The sequence below is a fragment of the Ixodes scapularis genome, unplaced genomic scaffold, assembly GCF_016920785.2.
Source record: "Ixodes scapularis isolate PalLabHiFi unplaced genomic scaffold, ASM1692078v2 PGA_scaffold11__112_contigs__length_91849675, whole genome shotgun sequence".
Classification (NCBI taxonomy): Eukaryota; Metazoa; Arthropoda; class Arachnida; order Ixodida; family Ixodidae; genus Ixodes; species Ixodes scapularis.
In genome coordinates, this window is record NW_024609837.1 from 82388498 (window position 1) to 82399908 (window position 11411).

At 48.2% G+C, this 11411-nt stretch overlaps 1 protein-coding gene across 1 annotated transcript in view; it reads right to left on the reverse strand.

The window, feature by feature from the left end:
- Nucleotides 1-1569: 1569 nt before the first annotated feature.
- The window catches only part of LOC120836311 (zwei Ig domain protein zig-8), a 38113-nt gene continuing 28271 nt past the window's right edge, over nt 1570-11411 (reverse strand). The window contains exons 4-5 of the mRNA XM_042289041.1: nt 5541-5892; nt 1570-3515 (exon numbers count right to left, since the gene is read on the reverse strand). Of these exons, the coding sequence (XP_042144975.1) occupies nt 3379-3515; nt 5541-5892 (489 nt within the window). The 3' untranslated portion in view covers nt 1570-3378. The remainder of the gene's footprint in view (nt 3516-5540; nt 5893-11411) is intronic.

Genomic DNA, 11411 nt, shown 5'->3' on the forward strand with positions numbered 1-11411 from the left:
TATCTGGGCGCCACCATCCTCGTAACCTCCTCCTCTCGTGTTTTGTCGCTCCCAGTTCTGCAGCCGGTTGTGGCGACGAATGCGCACGATCTCCCCCTGTATATGAGGCTATGGTAGGGCAAATATCCGCCGTTATTTGCACCCTGAAAATGCATACGGGCTCACTTCCTTTCGCTACACGGGGAAGGTCAGTCGCTAGGAGCTAGACTTGTGACAAACTTCCCCCTTTTCCAAAGAAAAAAGAAAAGAAAAAAAGGCGTCATGCGCAGAGGAACTGTTTCATTGCAAATTACGATATTGAATTTTTGTTTTCGCGCTTCGCGTTTTGCTATTGTTTTGGGTAGACGGCTTTGATTTGTTATCTGCGTGTAGTTTGAAAAAGTGCGCGGAAGGACACCTAATTTGATCGAACGCGCTTTTTTTAGCATATATAAGACACAATAGGTCTATCGACAGATACACGGTGACGTTTCCTTCTCGGGCATGTTTGATTAAATGCGTGGAACTTACTTCGATAACTTATGACATGAACGCATATTAATGGATGTTCAGGACATAGTATGCCACCAACGTGTGTTATGAACTTATGTTGAGAGATGGTGATGACCTATGTAGCATGTCACCATCCAATGTCATCAAGGATCTTGATGACCTGTCCGAAGTCAAAAACGTATGTCGATGGCATGCTGATGACATGTAATATGCCACCCACTTATGTCATCAAGGTATGTCGACAGGATATTCTCTGTCACCAACGTATGCTGATGGCAGACATATATTAACATGTTATTCATCGACGTGTTTTTAGTGTTTATCACAAATGTACATCATCAACGCATGCCATCACTATACATATATCATCAGCATATTGATGACATACGCATACAATCAACTATACCATCAATGTATGTTGACATGTCACTAGTGTGCCACCAACGTGTGTCTGGAACCATGAAACGTGTACCATAACGTAAGAGTAAATAAGTTCGCAGTGTGTCAGTGTTCTATGCCACGTACTGTCAGGCGAGCTTGAAAGGGGATGCATCTTGAAGACATCGAACATCGAGATGATAACTTAGTTGCACACGTTGCCAGTAAACGTCTCTAGATCCGATGCTGTCACCAGGTGAAGACCGCTGAAGGACGGAGCATGAGAGCGAGATCTGGATTTGTTACAGAGTCCGGGCGCGGACACAACTATCGCCCTTGTTTTGAAAGTTAAGGCCGATGCGTTCTGCTGAGAACTGCTGTACACGCGGGGGCTGCACACCTGACGAAGTATATTACCTTTGTTTAAAAATATTCTCGGTATTACTGGAGATCTGTTAAGCAAATCGTGGACTGAAACGACATGTACATTCTCCTACTAAGGCTAACTAAATCTGGCATAAAGTAACCAAGCCGTTGGAAACACTATTAATGTTCGTCGGCCATTGCCCATATATTGCTTACGTTTGCTTTTGTTACTTTATGAAAGCTGTATTTTAAAAAGGAGCACCTCGCCAAATACGCAATTCTTTCTCCCAATGAAACCCAAACAACAAGCATCAACCACAAAAAAAATTCTTAGTAGAGTTTTCAGATATTATCGGATTTATATTTATGTACGTGGTCGTCGACCATGTGGGTTGTGGTAAAATGATATTTTCTTTTAACTTGACAGGAGCAACATATATTTTGTAATGAATGAACTCATATTCTGATATTGCAGGCCTGCTTTTGCATACAATCTTCAACGAACAAATGGTGAACGTCTTCTCCTAGATGAGCAAAAAACACCCGTCATTTTCTTTCGGCAAAAACAAAACCAACTTCAAGAAGTTTTGTACAATCTTTCACAGCAGTGATTGCTCACAAACATTTTTTTACGATCACTTTTACCTTTGTAGCGTAAAAAGGTGTCAATGTAGTGTACATGAGATGTTGGCGAATGTTTCTTGTCGCTATCGGCAAGGAGATTCAACTATAAGGGGTGCGATGTCTAGATTGTTTCCCCAGAGTTCTTTACTTCATCTTTCTCACTTGATCGTGGGCAAAAATTTTCGTGCCTAATTCTTTTGCTGCGTCAGCGTGCTGCTTCACTGAAAGAACACGAGCCCTAGCTCAACGCTCACGTAACGTTAGGCTAAGTGGGCCGAACGCTGCGTCAAATCACAAACATTTAATCCATGTTGTCGTTGTTGTCCCCATCGGTGTAGTTCCCAATTTAGCCAATAGGGGCGCGACGGTTGGATCTCCTTCCGAATAGTATAAGCGCGCTTTCTTGTGTGTGAGCAACCACGACTTAAAGTGAACCAGTTTTTATCAGCTGACACCGAATTTCTCCATCGAGATACGCCAGTCTATACTAAGTGCCACTAGCTATGTGCAGTACAAGCGAAGGCCAATTCAGGTGAGGGGAGAAAACGCAGCTACTAGGAAAGCTGGTGAGGCGAAGGAAAACCTCCTGCCCTCTCTAATGTTCCTATAGTGCTCTCCCCTTCTCCCCCCTCCCCACATTGCCCTCCTTTCCCGTCCCGCCTTCCTAGGGCTCGCTGTTTCTTCGACCGGAGTTGCCTTCACATGCACTGCACACAACTAGTGACACGGAGTAGTGTAAGAAGGGCTTGACAACAAAATACAGACATCTGTTTTAACGGCAATTGCTATAATTTAAGAATAAACACATTTTTGGTAGTTAGAAAAAAGAGGTTAAAAACAATTGACGTCCACAAGTTTTTATGGGTGTGATTTCCCTTCTCCCGTGTAGATTAGTTGGATTTTGTTCCACTTTTTTGGAGTATTATGGCGAGACACTTCTTGAACTCACCTGTATACGCTGATGATACGAGTGAGATGGGCGGCCAAGTCTGTACGTGTCTGTCTAACTAAGACCAATGAGGCGGTACTAGCTTCTTTGGTGCCCAGAGACACCATTTGATGGTAGCGTCTATCTCCAAAACATCTTCATATGTTGCCGAATAATGACGCTCACTAAACTTTAAAAAAATGTACATGTTTGCGATCAGTGTTTGCTGCTTGTTGCTCTGGTAGAACGAAGCTCTCATACAAAAAAGAAAACGAAAAAAAAGGAAACGCTGTTTAGAGACCCGATAAGCCTTAGCTCGACGGGTCCTGTCGAAAATCCTAGTACCCTCGCAACGTGTCTACGTCATGGCCGCCTAGTAATCTAAGCAACATAGGCTTCAGCTTCACAATCCCCCGCTCTCCTTGACCAGAAGTTGAGCTCCTCCTTGCGAGGCGGTCGTTCACTCCGCGCGAGTTCACGGATCACGGTGTGCGGCGTCCCAGGCTTCCATCGGAATGTCAGGGACACTGTTCCCGTGGTCAGACTGTCCGGGCAGGTTGTGCGAACCGACCGCTCGACGCCAGCTTTCATCACCTGTGGCCGAACAGAGCCCTGAGGACGAGGACGACCGCGAGGATGGCCACGGCGTCGGAGGCCGACGTCATGACGAAGCGGTGCGCCGTCGACGTGGCCGTGGCGTCGTGCTGAATGGCGGCCGGCTTCTCGCCTGCAACATCATCGTCATTACGTTTTCTTCAAACCTGAGGGCCTATACAGGCGTGACACAAGGGGTGGCGAGATGCAAGACATCATTGTAGTAAAGCAAACATGGACACCTATTCGCAACTCCAGCCCGCCGGTCGTCCTCACGCGGACGAAGGAAGAAACGAAGAAAACGGGACGGCGACAAAGATGATGGCAGGGACGAGCGACATTGGTGCTGCTGTCACCACGTGTCTCTGATCGGCATGTTCTGGAATGGTGATTAAAAAAAAAGCGAGGTTGTTAACTTAGAAATTTAGTTTGGTCCCCTACGCAACTCCTAAAAGTCAACGTGCCCACTTCTTGATGCACGTCTTCATCTCCATCCCCTGTGATATGTGTTCCTGCCCTGACTGCTTCGTCTTTGTAGCTAAATAAATTAATTTCAGTGCCAGTGCACTCACCAGCGTCAGCGAGCAGGCGCAAAGGAAATCCAAGAGAACCTATCCCCGTTCCTGCCGCCATCTTGAAAGTACTGCCCGCCATCTATTAATATAAGGTGTTTTGGTGGCGCCCTCCCGTGGTTCCCTCTCGTGACGTCATTACCTTGCGAACAAGAAGTTCGATGGTGTTTGTAATTCGTAAGGCGGAAGCTGGAATTCATTGCGCTCTAAAACCAACGCTGCAAGCCCCGTCAAAATTGAAGTTCTCAGATTAGTCTTATTTCCGTCAATGATAAACCTTTTGCTGACGTCATATAGTCAGCATTCGGCCAATCGCGGCAGGCAGTGGTGGCAGGCCGACCACAGCGACGCTTTCGATCGCTCACGTCACCAATAGGGCGGTGGAGTTGCGTACAGTCACTGAGAAGATGAGAATGGTAGGGTGACTCTTTCCGATGTTTGGCCGAGTGCATGCGCACGTTACCTTCCTCCATAACTGCGCGTGCACGCTCGAGGGACACAAGGCGCCGAAGCACTATCGAAGCTCGTCCTGGGGGTGGGAAAACTGAAATATTTCTCTGGCCGTTTTGATCCTGTCGATGTCTATTATCAGGTGCACCCGTGCCTTGGATAGACCATTCGAACATTCGCCTTCCGGGAATTGTCATTTTTGTCCTCTGTGCTGTGGGGCTCGTTCCGATCATGCGCAGTGGGGATCTTTGGCCGAATATCAGACGCCGCGCGTTCGTCCACAGCCCAGTGGCCCGAAATGTTTCGCCCGGTCGATATGCGCTGGAAAGACGGCTATCGACCAATCGCGTTTCTGACGTCAGTCTACAATTTATCGGTGATTGTGGAAGGGAATGTGAAAGACCGATTAAATTCCCTCTCGGATTGTGACCAAAATTGGGCCCTTGGGCCCGTTCACTGAGCCAATGTGGGTATTTATCCCGGCATTTGACTCACCCGTGGAATAAATTTTGGGTTCACGTGACCGGCTCTGTGAGGAAAAAGTAGCTAGCGTTCCAGCCGATTTCGCTCAGCAGACGCAAGCCTTAATTTCCTGTTATTTTTTTTAAATTATCGATTGACACGGCCTTTCCCAGAAATAACTTTACATGCCGCTGCTAAAGTACACGAATGCGGTTCATTTCGCTTGCATTCCAAGCCTCTTCTACATTTTTCTGTTCGCAAAATCGGACTCAAATGTTCGAAGCGAGGACGGACTTGCGGCAGCCATTAGGCTGGAACGCTGGGTGTTTTGAGTTTCTTTTCCCCACGGGGCCGGTCTCGTGACCTCAAAATCCGTTTAGCGGTGAGTTAACCGCCGGGACATATTCGGAGCACAAGTTCGTCTGCTTCTTTTGCCGAAATTGTGGTAACGTCAGAAAGACGCCGAGCTTTGATTGGTTCTGAATGAAGGATAGAAGGTAGACCGCAAGACAGCTTGCTTTGAGGAATACTCACTATCCTCTAATCAAAGCCAAAGCTCGGCGTCTTTCTGACGTCACCACAACCACGGCAAAAGCAGACGACATGCCCTCCGCATACCGGCATTGACCAGAAAACCGTCCATTGCATCATCACCACTGCGGACGCACACGTACCGTTGAGCACGAAGATGGCGACGCTGGTGGCGTCTGCGTTGGACGGGCCGCACGTGTAGTTGCCAGAGTCCGCCGGCATGGCGTCGTGGATGACGAGGCGCGACACGGCGGCGTTGCGGCCGGCCTTGCGCACCAGGATCTCGCTCTTGGCCGTCTCGTCGTAGTTGATCATGCGGTCGTTGTGGTACCAGAACACGAACACGGGCGGCTCGGGGCTCTGGCTGATCTCGCACGTGAGGTTGATGGTGGAGCCGGTCTTGAGGAACAGCTGCCCCGTGCCGCCCAGGATCTCGGCCCGGGCCACCAGGACCCGGAGGTGCACGAAGAGGCTCATCTTGGGGTCGGAGCTCACCTGGCCGTAAAAGAATCAAAAACGACTCTTCCTGGTTCCTTGTCCTCCGAATGAACTGCGCTGACAGCCGAGACGCGCTGCTGCTCACAGTAAAGCCGCAATCACACTGCTACTACATCAAACAAAAGCGTCTCCAGACGCGGCTTGATGCGTGTCTCTTCCTTGTGCGACGGTAACGTTGGTCATAAAACACTGTCTGCTGATATGTTCTAAGCACAGAAAAACTGTGTGTAGACATGTTCAGAGCATGAAGGGGTGAGTGTACGCATGCTCGAAGCATACAAAAAACGTCTGCCAGACACGATTGAAACACGAATACTGTGCGGACAGGTTTGAAGTATACAAGAACTATCTGTAGACATGTTCAAAATAAGCAGACATGAATAGAACATGCTTGGAGCGCGTCCGAAGACACTTTTGTCATCACGTCTGCGGCGAAGACCGTGCCTTTTGTATGGTGTAGGAAGAGGACACAGCAGAAGCTGTGCACGACATTTCCAGAAGCCGAAGTCGAGGTTTTTCTCCGGTTCCGCTCTGCTTTGGAACATTATTTTTTAATGCGACAGCATTAACTGTCCCATGGAGCGCAGCCGGCGCTTTCTGTAACCTCGAAAAATGGCACCTAAATTCCGTCTAAGCGAAACGGCGCCTTAATTCCGGCTGAGCAAAACCAGCAATATATTCCCATTGGCAGCGACACGCGCAGTGTATGTGCCCAAAGAATGGTGAACCCCGATAATTGGTGGATTAGCCACTAGATGGTGCACCATTTTGAAAGGGGTCTATTAAATTAATAAGGTTCTAATCCACGCTGTGAAGGTGGTTGGACGGCGAAACTGTGGAATCACCTGCAACGATTGCCCTCTGCACTATACATAGTTTCATGGAAAACGCCACCAGGTGGTGCTCTAGTCCTCGACGTCGCAGAGAACTTCCGGTTTATAAAAAAAAAATTAAGAAAGGCCACCCTAACACCGCTGCTTGAAATGTACGTGAAAGGTTTTACCACCAATTCTTTAGGTGAACGCCAAAAGAACGAAGGAGTGCGACATCTGTGACAATGTTTCGAGTATTCTTGTAAACAAATTTCCCCCTCCAAGATGTAATATTGTACAGCCGAACGCCTTCGTCAAAAGTCCAACTTTGTTGTCCGTATAGCATTTATGCTTTCGAGCACTGGTGACATAAGCACGCTCAACAGGCTTAAAGAGACGGTGCGACCGAAAGTCGCTTGGGACGCAAGCGGCAGTTCATGTCTGTAAACAGCAGAAGGGTTTACACCTGATGATTGACAAAAGAAAATTAAATGTATTGTGCCGAACCTTTTTTATATATGAAAAACTTTGTACGCGCCCGTTGCCGCGGCAGCTTATGCAACCCCAATCTTTACCGGGAAACGCGTGCGAGTAGCGCAACGTGCTTCGCATTGTTAGCGGTGCTAGTGACGTCAATCCGCACTTCGTACTCTGCCGTTGCCGCGGCAGCTTATGCAACCGCAAAATTTACCGCGAAACGCATGCGGGGAACGCTACGTGCTTCGCATTGTTAGCGGCACTAGTGACGTCACTCCGCACTTCGTACTCTGCCGTTGCCGCGGCAGCTTATGCAACCGCAAAATTTACCGAGAAACGCATGCGGGGAGTGCTACGTGCTTCGCATTGTTAGCGGTACTAGTGACGTCATTCCGCACTTCGTACTCTGCCGTTGCCGCGGCAGCTTATGCAACCGCAAAATTTACCGCGAAACGCATGCGGGGAGCGCTACGTGCTTCGCATTGTTAGCGGTACTAGTGACGTCACTCCGCACTTCGTACTCTGCCGTTGCCGCGGCAGCTTATGCAACCGCAAAATTTACCGAGAAACGCATGCGGGGAGCGCTACGTGCTTCGCATTGTTAGCGGTACTAGTGACGTCATTCCGCACTTCGTACTCTGCCGTTGCCGCGGCAGCTTATGCAACCGCAAAATTTACCGAGAAACGCATGCGGGGAGCGCTACGTGCTGCGCATTGTTAGCGGTACTAGTGACGTCATTCCGCACTTCGTACTCTGCCGTTGCCGCGGCAGCTTATGCAACCGCAAACTTTACCGAGAAACGCATGCGGGGAGCGCTACGTGCTTATCATCATTCGCGCGCGCCTTATAATCTATCACGTGGTTTTGACACTTGCTTTTTTTTTTTTTTAAACAAGTGCCAAAACCACATGATAAATGATAAGGCGCGCGCCTGCATTTTCTGTCGACGGACACAAAAAAATTCCACCTGGGAGTCATATACAGCTTCGCTGTAAACTTTCGTGCACAAAGCACCCACGGAATTCACTGCGGAACTTCGTGAATATCGACCACCACCATAATACAAAACAAAACAAAGAAAAACAAAACAAAGCCATGTTACCGTTCTTCTATCGCTATTAAGCCGACGTCGGCTAGGAAACGTTTCCCATGTACGCTGTTTGTAGATCGATACGATACGGGTTGTGACAAGAAGTCTATGGGACCGTTGCTGGTTGAATTCGGTAATCTCTTTTTTTTTTTTAAACTCGGTATACAATTAGGGATGATTAAACGAGATTAGTTTTAACGAAAACTGTCACGGCGTATAAAACCGCAAAAAAATCGCGCACACACACACAAACACACATACACACACTAATTTCAGCGTGTTGTCTTCACAAAACATGCTTGAAGTCGGCCTGTTTCAAAGCGGTAATCATAACGGGGACGGAGATAAACGGTCGAAATTCAGCAGCCGGAAATCACAAGCTGGCGATCGAAACCGTTCAAGCGAACAAATACAACGTGTTTTGTTTTGATTTGTTTTACCTCTCGTTGATTAGATTCTTCGATCACCGGGAAACTAAAAATTTGAACATGCCACGACGTAATATTATAGCCAATCGAGCGCCAGTCATCTCTTTACAAAACTGCTATCGGTGCGACGTTTGTCAATAACAGCTAGAGGACTTGGTTCGATCTTTGTACATTCATCGACTAAAGGAACATCGCTTTCTCGAACTTCCTGCAAAGTTTGAGTTGTTGTTTAATCGATCCTTGGCATCAAATCGATTGTCAGTCCTCCCCTTCCATCCTCCACCGAGCAAATATTGAATAGAGCTCTTTGAAAACTCCATGAAGCAACATTGGCAGTCGACATTTCTTTGGAAACAAGGATGGAACATTGGTATGATAATTCAAGAGAGAGCTGGTTGTTATTTGAGGCTAGAACAGGAGTATCGAGGATTATGACAAATAGGACATAGCGCGAGGAAATGTATACGCGATATGAGGCACGTAGCCAGGATTTTGTTTCGAGGGAGGGGGGGGGGGGGGGAGGCCGGCCATGACAAAATGCTGTATGAGGGTAAGGGGGGGAGGAGGTCCAAGCAAAATGGAAGTTTTTTTGTTCTTTTTTTTTGGGGGGGGGGGGGGGCTCGGGCCCTATAAGACCCCTCCCCCCCCTCCCCCACCCTTGGCTACGTGCCTGCGCGATCTGCCGAATGCTAAGGGGAAGACGAGACAATAGAACATGTGGTGTTTAGGTGCCCAGGGTTAGCTCCCGCTCTACCGGAGGGAGCGACGGATTTAGCTGGAGCGCTGTGGTTTGCAACCGAGAATGGAAGAATGTATGATGTGCACTTTAATAACAAAGAGGAGATTGGAAGACTGATGGAAATTATCTAGGGAGAATTGAATGACGTACAACTAACTGACACAGCTGGGCACAAGACGGGCTGAGGAAAATTGGGATTCCCTCCCTCGTGGTTCCGGCCCACAGTCCTCAACCCTGCCTTCCAGTGGGCCAGGTGCTCTATGGGGTAATGCCGACTAGGTTTGACCAGAGGAAAATCATAGACTCCGTCGCCGGGGGGAAAAGACGGTGGGGGGGGGAACAAAAAAAAAATACCAGATTGTGTATGGTTTTTTAAAATTTGTCTCCGCTTCGGGGTGCGTGCTTATCATCTCTGCGAGGAGCTTAACCAGTCGCAGGGCGCGAAACAGCACGCCTTTCTCATGACGTTAGTGGCACGTCAAACGCGAAGGAGGCGCCTCCTCGCCGTCGTCTGCTCCTCTCTCGATTTCAGGAATTTTCGGGAAGGACAACAACAGCCGCGGAGGCCTCGATTAACAGCAAGCGGAGGGGGTGATGTGCTGCGTCCTGGCCGGTCTGTCCGCCATGAGCTTGTTCCAATGACGCCAGCGGACGGTCGCTCATTCCCCCTGACAGAAATAGTTCCGAGGCGGACCGGAAGCGGAAGCAAGCACTTCCGTTCGGCAAAAGTCGCGCACGAGACAAGTATGAGCGTACCCTAGCTTGCGTGAACAGCCCTTTCATGGGCCTTAACTCTGAAGTTTTAGATCCTAAAAAAAGCGCGTTTTAAGGAGAACCACACCCTGTTTCGCTGTTTTTAGAGTGCAGCTCTTTAGCACCCTTTTCCGCATATAGCGGCGTTGGCGTTGGCGTCGCCGTCAGCGTCAGCCTAGCAAGTATATGCGGGAACGGGAGCCCAAGCGTCCCATAATGCAACGTTGCGCGCGTTGCATTATGGGACGTCGACCAACTATCCACCGTTTCAATTCCCCGCTACGTTTAGCGGTGAAAACTGAATTGGTGTATAGGTCTGTGCCGTCCCACAATGCAACGCTGCGCGCGTTGCATTGTGGGACGGCACATACATATACACCAATTTTTCTCCCCAGAAGAGCTTAGACAAGAACAAATGTGGTGCTTGTCCAGTCAATTTGAACGGATGTGATAATTAGGCTAAATCTGATGTACTTAAGGAATAATTTGTGTTAGAAGGAGCCTACTATAGACCAGCTCAACTCGCTGACGTCACGCTCCTAACGTGGCCCTGCTGTCGGCACTGTGCGTGCCGAAACGGGATTTTGGTGTCTGCGCATGCGGAGTGTTCGCAGCTGGTGCGGGAAAACGCGGTCTTGTTTGTGAACGCTGCGTGGGTCTGTAGCGTTGTGCCTCGAGACTTAAATCAGACCAAATAACGGAACACACAGAGCATTCAAAGACAAAACAAAATCGAAGAGTCACCAAGCGAGAACGACTTATATAAAACGGTACACGAGCAAGAAGTGCTCTTTTGCGAAGAAAATGGAGCATGGAGCCGAATCTCTATCGTAGACTTTGTTCGTCAAATCTGAACGCAAAGCAGCTTGAAATCTGTAGAAATAACGTTCGACTGCAATCAAGTCACAACTTGAAATTAAAGTAAATGAGCGTTTTATAACTACCTAAAGAAAGTGAAGCTGCTTTTGTTGTGGTAGGGCATTACAGGCAACGAAACTCGGGAAATTAAACTGTATTTACGATCAATGTAAATCTTTTTTACGCATTCTCAGGATTGGACGAATTAATACAGGGTGTATTTTAAAGCTTAACAAATTTGTTTAAAAAGAGCCGTGAAAGCTACACTTACGCGATTTGTGCGGGTGATGTATACGGCCAGGGGTACATCAGATAGGGGCTAATCGTAAAGATCAGTCGGCTAATTAATTAAAGTTTA